Raw genomic sequence first — 22,582 nt, forward strand, 5'->3', positions numbered from 1 at the left:
ATAAGCCATCATAAAAAACTGTAATTATAGTCTCTGAGTGGCAGCTACTGGTGCCCATCACACACGCTTATAAAAGGCCATCCCCATGGGTACAGACCCTGGCTAGCTATCACTGACAGAAAGGTATTTAAAATTCCTATCCCCCAAGAACAGGAGAGTAACAGCTGATCACTGATCACAGCTTTTGATTATTGAGTTCAGATCACTGGGTAATGACTCTGGAGGAAGTTATTGTTTCAACCTGCTCTGCACAAAGGTGGTGGCATCTACCAAACTTTCCTGGACAGAGGCAGAGGCAGTGGTGATTTAAGAAGCAATAATTCCCCAGGGTTGTGGGGGAGAGCAAGTTGAAGTGCTGCATTTGCTTTCCAGGCTAGAAAAGCTCAGCTTTAGGAGGGCATTCAAGTTTTGCTGTCCTTACTGTCCTCCTTCACAGGACACATTGGAGCAAGTCTGCAACCCTTCATTACTCCTTGGCTCTGTTATGGCTAGGAAACAATTTGGGAAATTCATCCCTGAGGTGATCTTTCTACCAGAATTTACACTCTACACAAAAGCAGCATGAGACAACGAAATGAGTGTAAAAAACTATAGAAGTGGACAATCTGAGACAAAGGCCTAAAGCTTCAAATACTCAGGAAAGGGCAGTCTATATACTAGGAAAAGAGCAGAAAACCATACTCCTGTAAACAGTGAAACTCCAAAACAACTAACAAACAAAGCCACAGGACAAGATGGGGGCCCAGAAAGACAAGGAAAACCCTGCACAGTACATTTGCCTTGGCAAACCTTCCTGATAAGAGGGCTGAATTCCAAGGAAATGTTTGTCTTCTCACCAGCTGTTTAGAAAATGAAAAAAATCCATCCCAGGCATAAATACAAGAATTGACATTTAAAATATTAACACATAGAATGTGCAAGAAAAAAACAAAATACAAATGGAGAAACACAAAATGATGGTCCATCCAAAGGAAGCAGATAAAAATACAGAAAATTCTAATGAAGAGGATGAGAATGTGGACATAATGAACAAAGTATTTTAAAGAGTGATCTTAAAAACTCTAAAGAGGGTGAATCAAAGCCCAGGTAAAGAACTAAAGTATATCAGAAAAACAATAAATGAGCAATATAAAAGTTTAAGTAAAGAGAAAAATGTAAACAATTTAAATAAAAGTAACAAAACAATAGTACCAGAATTGAATACCACAATAAATGGTAATGAGAAATTTTCAGGAGGGTTTCAAGAGTAGATTAGAGTTGGCAGTGATCTTGAATAAAAACATTTGATGTGGGTTAGGCTGAGGAGGACAAAGAGAAAAGAAATATTGAGTGAAAATAGCCTAAAACGCCTATTGCATAACAATACATCTGGCTCTGCCAAATGGAGAAGATAAAAAGGGCCAGAAGGATATTTAAAAAAATAACAGAAACATTTACAAACTTTTAAGAAGGTGTGAATATGAAAATCCAAGAAGCTTGGTGATCACCAAATGGGATAACCATGAGAAAATATACTCCATCATATATTGATTACAATACCAAACACAAAGGACAACGAGAGTTTTGAAAGCTGCAAGAGAAAAGCAACATTTTTACATACAAGGAGTCCCAATTAGATTGAGAAGTGATTGATTTCTCACCAGAACTCAGTGGAGGCAAGAGGGCAGAGGGTTGAAATACTAAAAGTTCTGAAGGAAAACAAATGCCTGACAAAAATTTGTACAGTGATTTGCTCTTTCAAAAATGAGGGAGAGGGAAGCAGATGTGGCTCAAGTGATTGGGCTTCCATCTAACAAATGGGAGGACCCAGGTTTGATCCTTGGGGCCTCCTGATAAAGGCATGCCCATGTGGTGAGCCAGGCCCATGTAGCAAAGCAGTGACTGTGCAGTGACCCACATGATGTGTCAGTGCCTGTGTGGCAACCAATACATTGAGCCAGTTCCTGCACAGTAAGCCAGTGCCTGCATAGTAAGTGGTGCCTATGTGCCCATGTGGTGAGCAAGTGCCCACACAGTGAGCCATGCAGCAAGATAATGATGCAACAAAAAAGGGAGATGAAAGGGAGTCAAGGTGAGACAACAGCAGAAACCAGGAACTGAGGTGGCACAAGTGACAGGGAACCTCTCTCCACATCAGAGGTCACCAGGATCAAATCCCAGTGCATCCTAGAGGAAAAATTGAGAAGCCAAAACCAAAAAAAGAGAAATAGATAGAGAAGATCACACAGCAAATGGACACAGAAAGGAAAAAGAGCAGGGTGGAGGGGAGAAGGGAGGGAAAAATATGAGGGAGAAATTAAGACATTCTCTGTAAAACAAAAGCTGAGGGAATTCATCACTACTAAACCTGCCTCACAAGCAATGCTAATGGGAGTCTTTCAGGCTGAAATGAAAATACACTAGATAATACTTCAAAACAGCCTAAAGAAACAATGATCTGCAGTACAGGTAACCATTTGGGTAATTGTAAATGCCAGTATTATTGTATTGTATTGTTTGGTGTGTAACTCCATATCTTGCTTCCTACAAGTGCATAAATGCAAATGTATAAAAGGTAGTGATAAATAAAGCCTTTATTATACTCAATACACAAATATATAAATGATAAGTAAAAAATGGTTGGCGTTCAGGGGCTTAAAGTTTACATGCAAGCTATTGAAGTTGTATGGATGACTACAGGAACTACCAAACAGATTAAAAACATTGTTTTCACTATGTGAGTTCTTTGGTATGTTTAAAGGTTAAATCTGTGGCTGAAGTCTCATTCATACCCAAAACTATTACACTGTGAGTTTTTACATTTAAAGAATATTGACTGCTGGCTTTCTCAAATTTTTGGCATTCATAGGATTCTCTCCAGTTTAAGTAATCTCCTGTTGTCCAAGGTTAGAATACTTAATGTTTCCTCAAACATATATTATGATTTCTGTCCAGCATGAATTCTCTAATGTTTCCTGAGGGCAGAACTAAAAGTGAAAATTTTCCCACATAGGCAACATTCATAGGATTTCTCTCCAGTGTGAATTCTCAAATGTTTTGAAGACTAGCATATTGATCAAAGGTTTTCCCAAAAAGATGACATCCATGAGGTTTCTCTCCAGTGTGATTTCTCTCATGTTGTTGAAGAGAGTAATGTTGACTGAAAGCTTTCCCACATAGATGACATTCATGGGGTTTCTCTCTCCAGTGTGAGTTCTCTCATGCTGTTGAAGAGAACTATGTTGACTGAAAGCTTTCCCACATAGATGACATTCATGGGGTTTCCCTCCAGTGTAAGTTCTTCCTTGTCATTTTAAGTCAGATATTTGAAAGTTTTCCCAAATAGATGACATTCATGGGGTTTCTCTCCAGTATGAGTTCTTTCATGTCATTTTAGGTTAGATAGTTGAATGAAGGCCTTCCCAAAAAGATGACATTCATGGGATTTCTCTTTAGTGTGAATTCTCAAATGTTTTTGAAGATTAGCATATTGACAGAAGGCTTTCCCACAAAGATGACATTCATGGGGCTTCTCTCCAGTGTGAGTTCTTTCATGTTGTTTTAGAGCAGATAGGTGAATGAAGGCTTTCCCACAAAGATGACATTCATGGGGTTTCTCTCCAGTGTGAGTTCTCTCATGATATTTAAAGGAACTATAATGATTATAGGTTTTCCTACACAGATGAGATTCATATGGTTTTCCCCCAGTGTGAGTTCTCTCATGTTGTCGAAGAGAGCTACAGTGACTGAAAGCTTTGCCACATAGAAGACATTTATGGGGTTTCTCTCCAGTGTGAGTTCTTTCATGTTGTTTTAGGGCAGATAGTTGAATGAAGGCTTTCCCCAAAGATGACATTCATGGGGTTTCTCTCCAGTGTGAGTTCTCTCATGTTGTTGAAGATGAGAATGTTGACTGAAAGCTTTCCCACATAGAAGACATTCATGGGGTTTCTCTCCAGTGTGAGTTCTTTCATGTTGTTTTAGGTTAGATACACGAATGAAGGCTTTCCCACAAAGATGACATTTATGGAGTTTCTCTCCAGTGTGAGTTCTTTCATGTTGTTTTAGGTTAGATACATGAATGAAGGCTTTCTCACAAAGATGACATCCATGGGGTTTCTCTCCAGTGTGAGTTCTCTCATGAGATTTAAAGGAATTATAATGACTATAGGTTTTCCCACACAGATGACATTCATATGGTTTTCCCCCAGTGTGACATCTCTCATGCTGTTTAAGGGAAGAGGATGTAGTGAAGGCTTTCCCACCTAGGTGACATTCATGGGTTTTCTCTCCAATGGGAGTTACATTGTACTGCATGAGTTCAGAGCATTGGATACAATTTTCATCATTTTGAAAGCATTCATATGATTTATTTGTATGGTGAAGATGCTCATGTCATTTAAAATATGAATAGTCACTGAGGACTGCTGGAGGTGGTTTCCTGAAATAGGATTTCTTTGTTAAGTGAATTAATGCATATTGGTTCACTATGGATGTGAGAGAGGAATCTTCTTGCAAAGAAATATATTTAAAGGAATTCTTCTGGGTGTGAGATCTGTGCTGTGGGGAATTAGATGAGAGGCTGTAAAACTTTTGTCCACTTAAATGAATTCCTGCATTTCCTTATATATGAAACCTAGGCTAATCCACTAGTGGTAGTCTACAATCAAAATATCTGCCATGTTGGTTTCATATAAAAAGTATCTAATCTATACACATAGATTTTCTCTATTATAAAAATCTAATTGCAGAGTTATCTGATCAATTTTGTGCTTCATGATGTTTCAAAGATTACATTCATGAAACCTGCTTATGCAATTTGATTTTTATGTGGACTCAAGTTAGAGTTTGTGTTTAGGTTTTTACCAAAAATTCAAACTATCACAAATTTTTGCTGGACTAGCACTTAATTCTAACATTAATTATAATTTCATGATTTACTGAATTCCTAATTTATTCCATCCTTTGGTATCTATTTAGAACACTAGGATTTACAAAATTGAACTTACCAATGACATGGCTTTAGAAGTGTCTTTCCTACAGGTAGGTTTACTGAATATCATTTCTATCATTTCCCATGTTTTAAAGGCACATTTCCTCCCTGTAGTGATTGCAAAAAGCAGAATAAATTGTTAGAATAGTATCAGGGGAAGAAAAATTTTGAAAGTTCCAAATATCCCTTTCAGTATGTTTCCCACATTCACTATTAACTGGGAAAGAATATCAAAGTCATAAATAAGATAATTCTAGGACATCACAGACAGAAAGGATTTTGAGAAATGGAATGTGAGAAAAAAGCTGGGATGTCAGTGAGGTAAAAAAGAGGAAAAACTCTTCCAAGATTAGGAACAGGAAAAGGATTATTTTGTGACAGTTTAATCACAATAACAAATGAATATCCTTTTCCCAATGCCAATGACACTCAATAAAGCTTGAGAAATGTATGGAACAAACACATGTCACTAAAATTTCCCCATATTTTGAGGTACATTTTAGAAATCATAACTCATACAAAGAAAACTGAAGAAATCATTACACATTTAAGGAATCCTGAAGTTAAAATATGAAAGCACATACTTTATCATGAGACCCCTCTTCTAATGCGGAGGTCTTTACAGCTCACCTGGACTCTGGTATTGAGGAAAAACTACTCCTTCTCTTGACACTTCTTCCTGTTCCAACTGGGAAAGCACATCTCTTTTGCAGACTTGATATCCTGTTTGTATAGAAAAAAGTTACCTGGATTTTCAGTGACAGTAACAGGGCATGATCATGATGTACATCACAAGTTACCAAAGAATAGGATAAGCACTGAAGGTCAGCAATGCAACAATAACTTGAACTTAGATCATTGACAATATTTCAAAAGAAATTGTAACTCTTGACCTTTTGCCCATTTCAATGAGGACCACTGTTTGTAGTTACCCATGTACTAGTAAAAAGAGAGACTAGACTGCAGAATTGTCTATATTCTAAATGGTGAGAAGACTATGTTTTCAAAGTGATGGAATATTATTTTCAAAAATAATCTAATTAACATAAATTCCCAAAAAATGATCTAACTTCTATATGGAAAAGGATATATGCAATGTTGCTACTACTGTGTTCTGAAACCTCAGCATACCACTTGGAGGAGAATATTTATATCAGCACAGCCATGACTCCTAGAAATTGAAATTCAAGAAAGACATTAAATTGTTGTCAAGAAGATTAAATTCTATTGGGGTGAACTAGATTTAAATAAAAAATGAAGAAACAAATTCATTTAGGGATTGTTAGCACAATATAAATGTATTAAAATTATAAAATATAAAAATTTAATGTAAGAAAGATTATACAATTTGGAGAAGCTGATGTAGATATCTGAATTTAAAAATGAAAAATGATTTATGATGAATATATAGGCAGATTAAATAGATGTTAGATTTAAAAAAAGACAGATATAGGTGGTAGATAAATTTTTGGGGAAACGGACTTTGGTCCAGTGGTTAGGGCGTCCGTCTACCACATGGAAGGTCCGCGGTTCAAGCCCCGGGCCTCCTTGACCCGTGTGGAGCTGGCCCAAGCGCAGTGCTGATGCGCGCAAGGAGTGCTGTGCCACGCAGGGGTGTCCCCCGCGTGGGGGAGCCCCACGCACAAGGAGTGCACCCATAAGGAGAGCCACCCAGCGCGAAGGAGGGAGCAGCCTGCCGAAGAATGGCACCGCCCACACTTCCCGTGCCACTGACGACAACAGAAGCAGACAGAGAAACAAGACGCAGCAAAAAAAGACACAGAAAACAGACAACCGGGGGAGGGGAGGGGAGGGGAATTAAATAAATAAATAAATAAAAATAAAAAAATTTTGAGAGTCTCACCTACAGAGACCAGGTTACTGATATTCTCCAGCATCACTTCTCTGAACAGCTTTCTTTGGGTTGTGTCTAACAGGTCCCACTCTTCCTTGGTGATGTCTACAGCCACATCCTTGAAGGCCACTAACTCCTAAAAAAATCACAGAAATTAGTGTTCACACAGGGCTATCCTTACCAATGTCTTGAGTAAGATGTACAAAATAACAGCACTAAAGCAGCAGAAACTGTGTATATAAAACTCAAAAGGCGTTGGGGTTCCAGAAACATCATTATCAATGGTAAACTTCCATTTGCCTTTCAGATATACTCACAGGCACAGACACACTCTGAACCCAAAATACCCCATTATAAAAGAACATCACATGACGTAGGGTGTGATATACACCTGGAAATATCCCAATAAATTTGTAATTATGCCTCTTTCTGCTAATTATTCAGTTTTCCTTTGAGTATTATTAACTAAATCAATATTTGTCAGCAATTTTAAATAAATTTATAGCTATTATAAGGCAAGCAATATGGATTATATGTATTATTTTAAAAAATGGATATGGTTAGGTCATTCCCCTATATAGATGAATTCACTTTCCTCTCATTTATAAAATCATTTAAGAATATGTTATGCATTTTGGCAAATGCAAGTTAATGTATCAAATGCTTTCTATCTAAATTCAATTCACAGGGCTATTATTCATTAAAATGGCAGGGACACTTGAAAACACAACCAGAATTCTGCAAAACAAAATAGGTTTCAAATCAGTAAGTACTGATTTCCTCAGTGCTACATAGCTCAGGTATTCATTGTAATGTATAGATACAGATGGTTCTGTGTCACAAGCCAGGGACACCTGAGAGAGTTGTACTGATACACGACCTTAGACTGACCATTCCTGTGGTAGAAGACTTCCCAATCTCAATTTTTTCTGGGGTGTACAAAGACCAGTTTCATTGTCTCACTTTTATCTTCATGTCATCTAAGATTGAAACAATCCTGTTCATTGCCTCTGGCCTTTACTAATCTTTAAAAATTTTCACTGAGACATAAATTGTATTCTATTATACAGCTTCTGAAACCACAGCCACAATGAAGAAAAAAATAATTCTATACATGGCAGCCATTTATAAAATTTGAATAAATTTAATTTAGAAAATTGAAGTTGGGACATTTGAGCAAGAGTGGTAAGGAGAATTGTAGTTTTTAAAAAATTATTTCAAGGAAAGTGTATGTTTCTCAAATAGTTGGGTTCCTGCCTACAACATGGGAGGCCCTGTGTTTGGTCCTGGTGTCCCCCTAAAGAAGATGAGCAAGACAGCAAGCTGTCATTATGGGCTGGCAGAGTTTTTGCTGACACAACAAGATGATGCAATGAAGAGACAATGATATGATGGCCTGGCATGGCAATCTGATGAAACAAGATGATGCAATGAAGAGACACAAATAGGAAACACAGTGAGAGACACAACTAGGAGGACAGGTGGCTCAATTCATAGGTTGCCCCCTCCCACATGGGAGGTCCTAGGTACAGTTCCTGGTTCCTTTTAAATAGAAGATGAGCATGCAGTGAAAAGACAGAGCACACAGTGAGTGCAAACAATGAGGGGGATTCAATAAATCTTTTTTGAAGATATTTCAAAATGTACAAATATATTCCATCAAAAGTTTAAGGAAATTAAAATTGGAGGAAACAAATACATTATTTCTAATTTCATTTAATTTACAAAACTTCTCATGTGCTTCTGACAAATATATCTACCCTTACACCCCAGTATCTGTAATATCGGATTGACTGAATGCACAGCTGAAAATTCAGCATCCCTTCTGACTGTAAACATCTCTTCTTACTCACCTCTGTCACCACTATTCATCATATGGCCAGGCCAATCTCAAACACTAACATGATACATGACTTCATTATTTATTCAATGAAGCCATGGATGAGTGAGAAAATGAGAACTTCTGTAATCATCTCAGAGAATACATAGCCTTAATGGTAGCTTTAACCAACTCTTGTAATTACCTTGGAAGATTACTCATAGATCCATACCTTCCTTACCATAATTAATAAAGAATCATATGTAAACTTAAGATAAGATCCTTGAATAACTCCTAATACACTTGGAATATCCACACCAATAGGAGAAATCTTCCCATCTGCTGGCAACAGAGGTGCAAAAAGAATGACCTGCTCACATGTGATTGCATTGCCAAAACCTTAGCTGGCATCTGTCTTCCTCTGGATTTTCACTCTCAAGCAGAAAAGCAGAAGGAAAACAAAGCTGAGAATGGAGAAAGAAGTCTTAAGATTCAAGTCTTGATCACAATTTTCTAGGCCCCCCATCATGAATGCCAAAACTTTCACCTAGGAGTATCCCCTGCCCAAACAAAATGTAACATAAGGTATGCTCAAGAGATATAAGGAGGGACTCTCCTTTCCGAGGGTCAAGATGTTGGAGATCTTGTCTTCTCTGGCTAATAAAGATATGATTGTCTTCACATTATAGATAAAAAGATGAAAATACATGAATTGCATGTATTAATTAGCCCATGATGTTCAGAGACTTTTTTTTTGAAAATACAATGCCAGTTTTACTCTTTTTGTTTGTAACAGCTTTTTCTAAAGATACTTAGATCACATAAACTATTACAGTAAAAATATCCCCACTATCCCCATTCCACCAACATCAACAACCTTTTTCATCAGTGTGACACATTCATTGCATTTGATGAATATACTTTGGAACACTACTACACAGCATGGGTTAGAGTTTAATTGTAGTTTACACTCTCTCCCAGTCCATTCAGTGGGTTATGGTAGGATATATAACGTCCAGCACCTGTCCTTGCAATATCATTCAGGACAACTCCAAGTTCTGAAAATGCCCCCTTATCACACCTTCTTCCCTCTCCCTGCCCTTACCAACTCCCATAGCTACTGTTACCACATCAATAATAGTTTCTTTCATTGCTAGAGTCACAATTATATAGTAAATTACCAGTAAGTACACTCTAATCCATATTTTATTCCTCCATCCTGAGGACCCTGAGATGGAGATGTCTACTCCATTTCTAAATCAAGAGGTTGCTTAGATCCCACATGGTTGTTGGAAGGGATTCTCCTGCTTGTAGTTGTAGACACACTCATTTCCCTGGTGTGCTGGTTGACCACTCTCATCTCTGTTAGCTGACCTGGGTAAGTCCAATGAACGTCAGAGCAGGTGTTACAACTTTGCTGAGGCCAAACTCAGCATGTAAATGAATTACCCTCCCCCTGCATGGGACATGACTCCCAGGGATGGGCCTCCCTGATGCCAAGTGATTACTACCAAACACCAGCTGGTGATGCAACTAGAAAAAGACTTGATTGAAACAGGGAAATGGTGAAGACAAATGAGTTTATATGGTTAAGGGACTTTGAAATGAGTCAGAAGATCATCAGATGGGTCACACTTATGCACATCTCAGCAGGATCTCAGAGAAAGCCAAAGTAGATAGAACCCCAAATAGTGGTGCTCCTGAGAGCCACAGAGACACCCAGATTCTAGTCATGACAGACCATGTCAGTGCCTTGTCAATGGGCCCTACTTTGGAACTTGTGCTCTTGAATGTGATGGAGTTGGGCTCAGATGTGGCCTCTCTACACATGCCTCTTCTGTCATGTACTGAGCCTGTGGTAGGTGCTGGGGTTGGTGTATGCTCAGGAGACTTGAGTCTCTGGACTGTACAAGTGCCAGCTGGGCCCTGAACCTCAACAGAATTGCAACACTTGCCTCTGGTTCATTGGAGACTTTTAATTCACTGCTGATTCCAAAACATAGGTATCCCTTACCAAAATCACATCTGGAATTGGGTCCTCACCATAAGATGAAGCAGACTGGAATCTCTCATTATAAATATTACTGGTTTTTTTTTTTGTGATAGTATTGGTTCTCTCACATGCATTTCTGATTTTTGTATTGTCCCTCCCTGCTCTACCATGAACCTGACCTTCTGGATACATTTTTCCTAAAATATCTTTATTCTTCCATATGTATAATGCAGCCCACTCAACACTGAGTTCTACATCCCACACAAATATATTTGGAAATCAACTAAGAAACTTAAGAATATATATTATTAAAATAAAAGAAAAAAGAAAAAAAAGAATATATATATATAATTATTATGAGGTTGATCAGAACCAAGATTAACTTAATCATTCATACCTCAATTCCAGGAAGAAAATGATTATATTCAACATGTTTGGATAATTACATATTTTATTAAAAATTTAATCTTCTCAGTAACCCAACTGATAAAGGCTAACTTATTGCTTTAACAAATGTCCTACATTAAGGTTTGGAGAGGTGAAGTAAAATGACAAATTTATATGGCCACTGAAAAACACAGCTAGAGTTTGAATTTTTTCTTCCTGATATCCCAATTTTTAGTATCTTAAGGGTTACATAACACACCTAGGTACTACATGGAATGTCACCTCTCATTTCAGTATTCAGATCCTCACACTGTTGTCAAACTTCCTCTTCATAGAGTTTGTTAGTTACACCCAGGAACAGCAAACCTGTTCAAGGAGATCTCCTTTCCATTGAACCTGTTGTCAGATTTTCTCTATGTCCTTGGCTAAGCAAAAAGAAATTAATTTCAAGAGCAAACTGGGTTAGTTAGGCCAGTAATTTATTAGGGAATGGTCAGAAGAGAAATGGGAGAAAATAACAGATCATGGGGCCCAAGTAAAGAGGAAGGGGCTAAAGAGTGATAAAGAGGGTTGACAGACTACAATTCCCCATTACAGATTATAAATCCCCAGGTTTACTTGTGTATTGATCCAGGTGAGGGGTGAAGAAGACTAGAACAGTGGGCAGAAGTCAGGAACAGGGGTCAAAAGGCAAGAGAGGGTCAGTTGGCCTTTGCACTTGCATTTAGAAACATTATCACACCCTTTTGCTAATGACAGGGGGTAGTCCAAGATGTTTGCTGTTTTGATTGACTCCCCCACCAATCAATCCCCCAGGAGGGACCAATGATAAGGCCCCTGGAGAATATCCAGGGATTCTCTTGACTTCAGAGGAAATCTCATTCAGAATGGGATTCTTGCAAGTTTCTCCAGCAGCCATCTTGGTAGTACCAATTTCCACATGTTCAATGGTGGTGGTTTTTCTGCCAGGTTCCAGGTTTGTCTATTGATTCCTTAACTTGCCTGCTTCAAACCTACTTCCCAAACATTACCTCCCAACTTATGTAATATTTACTGCCAGATGTATTCCAAGCATGCATATTTCAGCATGTTTCAGGAGAATATATTTTTTAATTTTTTAATTTTTAATTTTTTAAGAGATACTTAGATCATATAAATGCTACATAAAAAATGTAAGAGAGGGAAGCATATTTGGCTCAACTGATTGAGCATTTCCCTACCACATGGTTGGTCCAGGGTTCAAACCCAGGGCCTCCTGACCCATGTGGTGAGCTGGCCCGCACACAGTGCTGATGTGTGCAAGAAGTGCCGTGCCATGCAGGGGTGTCCATGTGAAGGGGAGCCCCATGCACAAGGAGTGCACCCTGTAAGGAGAGCCATGCCATGTGAAAAAAAGTGCAGCCTGCCCAGGAGTGGCACTGCACACACAGAGCTGACACAGCAAGATGATGCAACAAAAAAGAGACATAGATTCCTGGTGCCACTGACAAGAATACAAGCAGACACAGAAGAACACACAGCAAATGGACACAGAGAGCAGACAACTGGGGTAGGGGAAGGGGAGAGAAATAAAATTAAAAATAAATCTTAAAAAAAATATAGGAGATTCCAATATGCTCCACTCCCTCCCCTCCCACAATTTCCCACATTAACAGCATCCTTCATTAGTGTGGTACATTTGTTGCAAATGATGAACACATATTGGAGTATTGTCACTAAGTGTGGATTATAGTTTACATTATAGTTTAAACTTTTTCCCATGCATTTTTTAAGTTATCACAGATATATAATGACCTGTAACAATCACTGCAACATCATTTAGGACAATTTCAATGTCCCCAAAATGCCACTATATTGCACTTATTTTTCTTAAGATATTTTGATTACATAAACATTACATAAAAAAATATAGGCAATTCCCATATGCCCTAATCCCCACACATCCCACATCTTCCCACATTAACAAGTCCTTCATTAATGTGGTACATCCATTGCAATTGAGGAACACAATTTGTAGCACTGCCAATAAGCATGAATTAAAGTTTACATTCCAGTTTATTTACACTCTCACACAATTCTTTAGGTTATGGCAAGATATATACTAGCTTGCTCTGTCACTACTAATGTCATTCAGGACAATTCCCAAGTTCCAAAAATGCCCCTTTATTACACCTGTTTTCCCTCTCCCATTCCTCAGAACCTCCACTGCCTCCACATCAATGATATAATTTCTTCCACTGCTAGGATCACAATAGGTCTAAGTAGAAAACCAATAAGTCCCCTTTAGTCCATAGTTCATTCCCAATCCTGAGGATTCTGGGATGGTGATGTCCATTCCACTTTAAATTAAGAGAGGGCTGTGATCCATTAGGGCTGATGAATGGAAATCTCTTGCTTGCAGCTGTAAGCTTTCTTGGTTCTTTAGTATGGAAATTGTCCATTCTCACCTCTTGTTAGTTGTCCTAGGAGGGACCAATGAACTGGAGAGTAAGTGTTGCAACTCCATTGAGATTCAGGGCCCAGCTGGGACAAGGACAGCCCAAAGATTTAAGTCTCTTGGATGTACACCTACCAACTCTAATACTAATTATAGGTTCAAATTCAAGAACAGAAGAGCCATGTGTAGGGAAATCACAACTGAGTCCAACTCTATCACCTTGGGTAGCATAAATTCCAAAGTAGGCCACATTGGCAAGGCACCAAACTCCTGAACTATCTGACCTGACTATAGTGTCTGGATGTCTTCAGAGACCTCAGGAGCCCTGCTTTTTGGAAAAGTATCTACTTTGGCAGTAAATGAGATCCTGCTGAGACATGCATAATTATAACCTCTGAAATGACCTCCCAACCCACTTTGAAGTCTCTTGGCCACATAAACTCATTTGTCTTTTATATTTTCCCCCTTTTAGTCAAGGACTTTTTCCAAGAACATTTCTGATGTCATTGTATTTATGCAGTGTGTCAATAGATAACTTACTATTTTCCATATCTGCCCACATAGGAAGTGACTTTAATTTTCTCTCATGTTTATTACTGCATGTGACACAGCACATTACTAAGCTCTCACTTTATGACTAATACATAGTGCTTTCAAATATATCCGGGAAAAAGACTATATCTTGATAACTGAGTCATTCTTCCATCTCCCATAATCACTTCAAGTCCCATAGCTTGAATCCATATATTCTCACATTTCATATTACTTTTACCAGAGGAGATTAACCCCATAATAACTAGGTGAATGATGTCATTTTAAAAAATCACCTCAACTTAGCACCACAATGTCTAGTTATTCCTGCATTCATACCCATTAGTTACTCCTTCTCTCTCACTGAAGAGCCATGTCACCTGTTTTAAGTTGAATATCTCTAACTGAATTACAGGCTCCCCTGTTCCTTTTTGAAGTCATTACTAGCAACTGCTCTCTTATCACACTCAATCACTTCATCATTTAACCTTATTGTTTCTCTTCTTTTATGAACCAAAATGCCCCTTGTGTCTATTTTATCTCTTGTGCCTGATCTCCTTTTCCTTCTTTCATAGTCAATCTACATAAACACTTTTTTTGCTTTACTCACACACCTTAAAGAATGAGTTAGTAGCATGACAGGCTTCTACTTAAGTAGCCCCCTTTCTCTCCCATTTCTGTACACTATCATGACAATCACACATCTATTCAATTGCTTCAATTTACTCCACGTTGGCTCAAAACTGAGTGTACATCTCTATTTTCATAGGTAAAGGCAAAAAATCCAACATAACTCAAGACAATACTACCATTATGAACCCACAAATCTAAAATAAATTCTCTTTTCCTAGAGCTAACTCTCTGATTAATCTTGATGTCACCCAACATGAATATAATTAAGAATATGCCACTTTAACAAAATATTTCCTTCAAATTAAGTTAGGACTTATCCAGGCATCCAAGGATTGGATAAGAACTCATTTCTCAGAAACACTCAAACACATTCATATTAGCTATTGTTTCAGCACTAAACACTATAACCACCCTTCATTTCCATGGAAATCCCCTCAAAAAAATTCCCACATCATCATGTTCTTTTAGTCTTTGTTTTGTCATTTCCTGAGAGCTCTCTTCACTGAACACCAACCAAAAGTATCCTTTGCCCTTCCTAAAGCCTATATTGAAATTCTATTCCTTCAGATCACTCATACAGTTTTCCATTGTAGTATTATTTATTTGTTCATATTTTGGTCTCTCCCCTGGTCTAAATGCATAAAATCCTCCCATAAGTGGTAATATATTAAAAGAGTCTCCCTTTGGAAGTGAGCAAATAATTATAAATCCAGAAATATTATATATCCACAATAACTCTACCTGACCTCAGATGCCTTTATCCAAGTGTCTGTAGTCAAATTAAATAACACATTCTGATTAAAAAGTAAATCATTTACAAAATTAATGAGTACTCTCCCACCTGGTTAAAATTCTCTCCCTTATTCATGAGAATCCAAATGGACTGAGAATACAGGGAGCCCAAGTCTTAATGAGGCTGCTTTTATCACAAGTGTAGTTCAGAGCCTCTTTCTCTGTAGAAAAACCAGCACTTTGATGGTAAATTCTCTTTTAATGTAGTTGTAACAGCATCAGCCCTATAATTCAAACACAGATGTTAGTTACACAGATTAACACAGATGTTAGTTAAGATAAATCTACTCAAGGCAGTTAAGATAAATCTACTCAAGTCATACCTTGTGTCATTCACTTCCTTTTAAAACTCTCAAAACCAACCTTTCTGCTTTTTCAAAGATATGTCACACTTTTATGGATTTTGGTGGTCCTGGGCAAGTAGTCTAAGACACCTACAGCAAAAAGTTTCTTATTAATCTGTATATCTAAGAGGAATGGAAATTTACCAATATTTTCTGAGTCACCCATGTGACTATATTTGTGCTGAAGAAACAAGGAAAATTTTTATTGTTCTAGAGTGTGTATACTTTACTAAGAAGCACACACTGATTGCATAAGGCAGCCATCCACAATTTTCTTCCACCAAAAAGGATGAACTCTGTACCCTTACCCAACCCTGCTTTCCATCAGAAGGAAATTCAGTGAACAGTTATAACAGGGGTTCTTAACCATTTTTTTTCCAAGGACCCCTTTGCCAGTCAGGTGAACACCATGGACCCCTACTCAGAATGTAGCAGCACATAATTTTATGACACTCAACATCAGCATGTCTTTAAATTAAAATTTTCAATTCAAATTCACAGACCCCCTGAAAACCTGCCCCTGAAATCTCCACAGACCCTGGTTTAGAGCCCTGATTTCATCATGCTCTGGAAGCAAAGAGGGTTCCTCACATCTGGTATGCCAGTTGAAAATTGTGGACAAGTAAGTTATCTCCTTTCTGCCATTTTATTCCCATATACAGTTACTATTATTAAGATAAAGGTTAACACAAAAAGGACTGAGGATGAATATTTTAAAAATGCACTTGCATATTTTCATGCAAAAACAGCCACTAGTAAAACAGATATAATTATAAACTTAAATTAATACTGTCTAAATTAACTGAAGAACCTAGCCTTTACAGGCCCCAAATTTTACCTTAGGCCCTCTGTTTATTCATAGCATTTATTTTAGGAAATTCAAATTCTCCCCATAAGAAATTTTTCCTGGCAGACCTATCTCTGGGAATAAATTGAGAACACTGTCACACAATGACATGACCCAATTTGCAAATCCTTTTTTTTTTTTAAAGATTTATTTATTTATTTATTTAATTCCCCCTCTCCCCCAGTTGTCTGTTCTCTTTGTCTATTTGCTGTGTCTTGTTTCTTTGTCCGCTTCTGTTGTCATCTTCTGTTGTCATCAGCGGCACGGGAAGTGTGGGTGGCACCATTCCTGGGCAGGCTGCACTTTCTTTCATGCTGGGCAGCTCTCCTTATGGGGGCACTTCTTGCGTGTGGGGCTCTCCTATGCGGGGGACACCCCTGCATGGCATGGCACTCCTTGCACACATCAGTACTGTGCATGGGCCAGCTCCACACGGGTCAAGGAGGCCCGGGGTTTGAACCACGGACCTCCCATGTGGTAGACGGACACCCTAACCACTGGGCCAAGTCCGTTTCCCTGCAAATCCTTAATGCATTATTGCAAAGATTACCTTCAACAAGTAAAGGACACTTTTCCTGTCTCACATGACAGATACTCCATTAATCATAATCTGACAACAGGATAATGGATCTACTGGAAATGACACATACAAATACAGATCCTGACTAAAAGGAACCCTGCCAAGTAGTCCTAACTTCTGGTAATGCAAATTAATTACAGGGTATTGAGCCATGGGTCCACATTACTCAACAAAAAAATGTTCTATCAGACTCCTGAACTAATTATGCAGAGTTAAAAATCCAACTAGCCAGGAAGAGAAGTAGGCAATGTCACAAAGTAGACTACTATTCCCAAGGTAACACATCAAATCCTAGCATAGATGCTACCTTACTAATATTCATAATGCATAAAATCTTTATATTTCATTATGCTTTGCCCTTGCACTGGCTTAGAAAGACCATGTCATTGTCTGTTTGTACAAGGACTATTCAAAGGATGTAACCTTATAGACTGAATTATCACCACAAACCCTGATATATGCACATTGCAAGGGACCCCTTAGTTCTACCCATAACAAATTTCTTTTTTATCCCAAATGGTTCAGTCTCTTCAGATCAAACCGCACCATTTGTTTCATATCAGATATGAATACTAGACCCAAGTCTTCTTTATTCTGCTTTAAAATTTCTTGGACCTGGAACCTTGTAATCAAGAATTAAGAATTAGCTTAAGTTTATGATTACTGAATTATTATACAGATGTTTTTTCCCCTTATTTTTTCACTATATTATAGAATAGTCCAAAACTAATACCTGAAATTACTGAAACTGACTAGGTCAACCTCGCCTTTCTTTATGGTTATTTCAAATTAGGCACACCCTTGTGTACACATACTATTGTGATGGTTATTACAGTCTGATCTTACTTTTGTTTATGGTTATTTGAAAACTAGGCTTGTGTATATTTTCTATTGTGATTATAACCACTCCACCCTCCCCTGTTTGAAACCATAAAAACCCCAACCTCCTCAAAATCAAGCAGGCAGATTTTTGGGTCCTTGCTAGACTAATGATCTCTTTGCTTGCCTAGCAAATAAATTTTCTCACTTGGAAACCCAGTGTCTCAGGAATTGGTCTTTAAAGTGCATTGGAAGGAAAGTCCCTGTTTTTGCTCAGTATGTAAACCACACAATAGACACAAATGATTGAGAGAATTATAAAGCTATCACAGAAGAATTTGGAAAACTTGCCATAATAGTCCACATACCTCCACAAACTAGAAGTTACATTAACAATGCATGTCTACTTTCAGGTTTAGGTTACTGGAACTGCAAAATATTCACAATACAAATAATTTTTGGTAAGCTTTTCATTTATAGTCTCAATAAGACAGACCCTTGGATACTAAGGACAAATGATAGCATTCCTACTAATAAATCTGTAAACAACATCACATTGACTGTATTTACATTGTTCTGCCAGGCAATAATTTTTTAAAAATATTTCTAAGATTTATTTTATCTATTTATTTCTCCCCCACCCCATTGCCTTGCACTTACTGCCTGCTCTCTGTGTGTTCTTCTATGTCTGCTTGTCTTCTCTTTAGGTGGCACTGGGAATTGATCCTGGGACCTTCCAGAGCAGGAGAGATGTGCTCAAACTCTTGCGCAACCTCAGCTCCCTGGTCTGCTGCATCTCTTACTGTCTCTCCTCTGTGCCTCTTTCTGTTGCATCATCTTACTGGGCCAGCTATCTGCATGGGCCAGTTCTCAGCACTCCAGTCAGGTCAGCTCACCATTATGGCCAGCTTGCCTTTCAACAGGCAGCCCTGGGAATCAAACCCTGGACCTCCTATATGGTAGGTGGGAGCACAATCACTTGAGCCATATCCATTTCCCCAGGCAATATTTTTGTTTTGGAAATGTTATCAGATACTTGACTGGGTTGTAAATTACCTTTACAGTTGATAAAATGCCTGGGCAATGTGCATTTGGTCACCTCACAGTCCTTTAGGAATTTATAATAAATCTAAAACTTCTCACTGGACTACTCCCTTAAGCTACAGTCTCAGGGGAAAGAGAATTTACCCAGGGAGGTAACGGTTCTGGGTTTGGGTCTTTGGGCAGATTGCTGCTACCTTGGCTTGGGGCTAACACAAATGACAACAGGATTAGACTCACAATAGGAGAAATTACTGAATCTACTGCTAAAACTATAGCTGCACAACAACTCATTAGATTTATTAGCTTAACTTGTTACTTATTAGCTGAACAAGGAGGCATTTTTGTCATTGCCAACACCACCTGTTGTATTTGGGTACACACTTCTGTGGAAGTTAAGGTAAAATTAAATGAAATAATTAAATGCACTACATGACTTAAACAGGTAAGGTCTTTCTTTTGATCACTTTGATTTCATTTGGGTCAAAACATGGGAACTGGACTTAGGCATATACTATGAGGTGGGCATTTGGACCTTTTATCACTCATAATATTCATTATAATCTCCCTGGTGGACTGTCTGTCCCAAAGATTTGAATGTGTGTCACCAACCACTTGTGACCCAGCAAATTATTTCTTTATGTCTGGGATGACCTAAAAATTATGATCATGTTAAAACTGACATCATGATCATCTATGAGCCCAACAGGAAAACAACTAGCAAATATTACCCCAAGGCCTTAGGCAGTAAATGAAACGGGTTCAACACCTTAAATTTTTATCACAACTCTCAATGGCTGACAGCCAGATCAAACTGGGGTACGTTAAATAAATTAAGTAGACCCTAGATGCTTTATGCTAGTAAAATAAGTAATAAATAAATTAAGTAGACCTTTATGCTAGGCCCTACATCAGCAAACTGAAGCTTAACTTAATTCCTATCTCTTACAAGCCCTCCTTTCCCCAATACAAGAAACATAACAGCCTGCCATGACTTGCCAGTTTTTCCTCTCTTCCTTCTTCCGGAATCTTGATCTGTTCTCTTTGTTTCTTTATAGAATTTTGTCCCCTGCTCCTAAGATTTGTCGAATCTTCCTCACTCAGTGCCCCATTTTCCTTACACTTTTCATTTCTGTAACTCTCCAGTCCAGCAGGAGTTCAGTTTAATCCTCCCTCTCCATTTTCCTCTGTGCGGCTTTTCTGCCTAAAGTTTCTTCCCTGCTAGGTTAACCTGCCTCAGAGAGTCATTGCAGAAAGGTGGGACCCTCGGAAAGGTCCAGTCTGCATTTCGGGAATTCAACCAGCAGAAACTGGATGTAATGAGTGCACCGCTCAGCCACAGCCAGTCTGCTGGGATTTTATTCCCTACCCCCCCAGAATGGGGGCCTTTTGCTTCCAGCACCCCGCAGCAAATGGTTTTCAGCACTGGGTCTCTGTGCCTGGATACGCACGGGGTCCCAACTCACTGCTGTTAGTTCCTCGAAAACCTCTTTCCCGGGTGAGAGGGGTCCAGGCTGCTTGCTGCAGAGCCCAGAAGCTTTGCAGGGCCCCGCTGAGAGGGAAGCGAAGAGGACCAGTTGGTGCCGGGTAGAAGTTTCCTACCTGATTCTTTTCTCTTTCTTCAATTCGGCGTTTGCGGAGCCCCTTTCCAGTCTCTACCATCCTCTGGAGTATCTGCGGAAGTGCTTTCAGGGTATGGCTTCTGGCGCTGGTTGATGACGTCACCCCGCCACCACTGTTTTTTTTTTTTGTTTTTTTTTTCAAGAGGTACCAGAGATTGAACTCAGGACCTCTTACATGGGAAGCAAGAACGTCCCATGATGATGGAGGAGGTTGTTGGGGAGAGGAGCTGGGGGGTATATGGGAACTTCATATTTTTTTAATGTAACATTAAAAAAATAAAAATAAAAGAAAACCTCACCCATTGAGCTACCTCCACTCTCCAATGAGAGTTGGTTTATTTCACTTTTTTATTTTGTTTTTAGAAGGACCAGGGATTGAATCTAGGGCATCATACATGGGAAGCAGGAAATTAACTGCTCGAGCTACATCTACTCCCTCACTGTGTAAGGGTAAGGCTGTTGTAGAATTTGAGAGAAGTTCAATTATATGAGTATAGAGAGGCCAGGACTCAGGAATGGTTTTGAGAAGGAAAAATGGTTTATTGACGGACGGACGGACTCGGGAGCTTTCTGTTTGAATCCCGAGCCCTGAACAAGATTTTCAAATGTCTTTTATACAGAGAGGAAAGGCCAAATGGTCCCTTTGTTTCAGTTCTCAATAGGCTTCAATTAGCATATATATCTTCCACATCTTAGGTAAGCTTTTAGCATGGACTCCAGATATTCTAGATAAGCTTTTAGCATATTTGGTTTTTGCATTTCCCCTAAATACTTAAAGTTTATAGCCCTTGCATTGTTAAACTGTTTCCTGGGACTGGAGCCTGTTGCCATTGTCCCTAAGGGCAGGACTGCAGCCTCTTACCGTTCCACACCCACAGCCTTCAGCTTAGGTTATCTCTGAAGAGACAAAGAGCCTTCCACCCATAGCCCACATCATTCCCCCCTTTTGCCAAAGTTTAACTTGCTAAGCTTTGGCATAATTATTGTTGGAGCTATGAGGTGGATGGCTGTTTGTTGTTTTGATTGATTATTTATCAGTCTTTAGTACAGCATCCAGGACTGTTTTTAGAAGTTTAGAACTTTTCATTCTGGACAGCAGAATCTTGGGCAGGGGCCTCCTGTAGTTATTCTGCTGCCACTGGCACTCACGTGGATTTCCAGTCAGGTTCCAGATCCATCTATTACTTTTATTTTACTCTTAAAGAGTTTACACCTTTAATTTAAAAGGGGTGCTGAAGGGAGACGATCTCTTTTCTGTAACTGCTTCCTGCTGGCCATGGGCTGTAGTCATTGCCTAATAAGGTATAAAACTCTTATTAATTTATTTTAACTGGAGGAAGATGGATCTGGCATTCTATACGAAGTTGGATGAAGTTTTCATATGGTTAATAAGATGTTCACTCTTTAAGAAACAAACTTAATTAAAAATTTGGAATACCTGTTTTTAAAAGAGGACATTGGATTGCAGAGGTAGACAAGGTTAGGTGCCTATAAAGATGGCACTCCTTCTTAAAAGCTGGTGGGAACAGTATATATATTCTTTTTTTTTTTTTAAGTTATTTATCTTTAGAGAAAAATTGCAACAGACACTTAGCTTTGTCTGAAGACACATTCCAAGCTGTTCAATGATTGGCACTCATTCACTCTGTCAGATGCTCCTGGTCAACTGGCACTCCTTGGGCAACTGGCTTCACTCAGGATTAGAACACTAAGTTGGAAATTCTCTTGGTTTTCACCTGTGGAGTGATTAGAACTACAGAATAAAGGTTTTTTTTTTTTACACCTTGGTTTTAATTGTACAATTTCTAGCAATTTTGACTTGTTCAATAGGTGACTCAACATCAGCAAGCAAGCCTCACCTTTGCTACACAGCAGAGTACAGTAGAATATAGAAGTTGACTGAGACTGGC

At 38.7% G+C, this 22,582-nt stretch overlaps 1 protein-coding gene across 2 annotated transcripts; it reads right to left on the bottom strand.

Moving 5' to 3' along the window:
• Window positions 1-1,855: 1,855 nt before the first annotated feature.
• LOC101423866 (zinc finger protein 705F-like) lies at window positions 1,856-20,764 on the bottom strand. Of its 2 annotated transcripts, XM_004475212.4 has the most exons (6): window positions 20,653-20,764; window positions 15,469-15,643; window positions 6,837-6,963; window positions 5,603-5,695; window positions 4,989-5,080; window positions 4,282-4,539 (listed from the first exon to the last, which is right to left on the bottom strand). In XM_004475212.4, exons 2-6 carry the CDS (start codon window positions 15,493-15,495, stop codon window positions 4,375-4,377), a joined length of 504 nt encoding a protein of 167 aa, XP_004475269.1. In that variant the 5' UTR covers window positions 15,496-15,643; window positions 20,653-20,764; the 3' UTR covers window positions 4,282-4,374. The 2 variants fall into 2 exon arrangements, with proteins under 2 accessions (XP_012373735.1, XP_004475269.1); XM_012518281.4 differs by lacking the exon at window positions 15,469-15,643 and having other exon boundaries at window positions 1,856-4,539; window positions 20,653-20,758.
• Window positions 20,765-22,582: the final 1,818 nt, after the last annotated feature.

The sequence above is a fragment of the Dasypus novemcinctus genome, chromosome 19 (genome assembly GCF_030445035.2).
Source record: "Dasypus novemcinctus isolate mDasNov1 chromosome 19, mDasNov1.1.hap2, whole genome shotgun sequence".
Classification (NCBI taxonomy): Eukaryota; Metazoa; Chordata; class Mammalia; order Cingulata; family Dasypodidae; genus Dasypus; species Dasypus novemcinctus.

Excerpts from the sequence above, each read along its gene's own strand:
- LOC101423866 (XM_012518281.4), bottom strand. The coding sequence starts at position 20,712 with ATGGTAGAGACTGGAAAGGGGCTCCGCAAACGCCGAATTGAAGAAAGA. Across the intron at positions 5,696-6,836 it reads CAGTAACCTGGTCTCTGTAG|GATATCAAGTCTGCAAAAGA; the intron begins GTGAGACTCTCA and ends CTATACAAACAG. Across the intron at positions 5,081-5,602 it reads TCCTCAATACCAGAGTCCAG|GGAGGAAATGTGCCTTTAAA; the intron begins GTGAGCTGTAAA and ends CAATCACTACAG.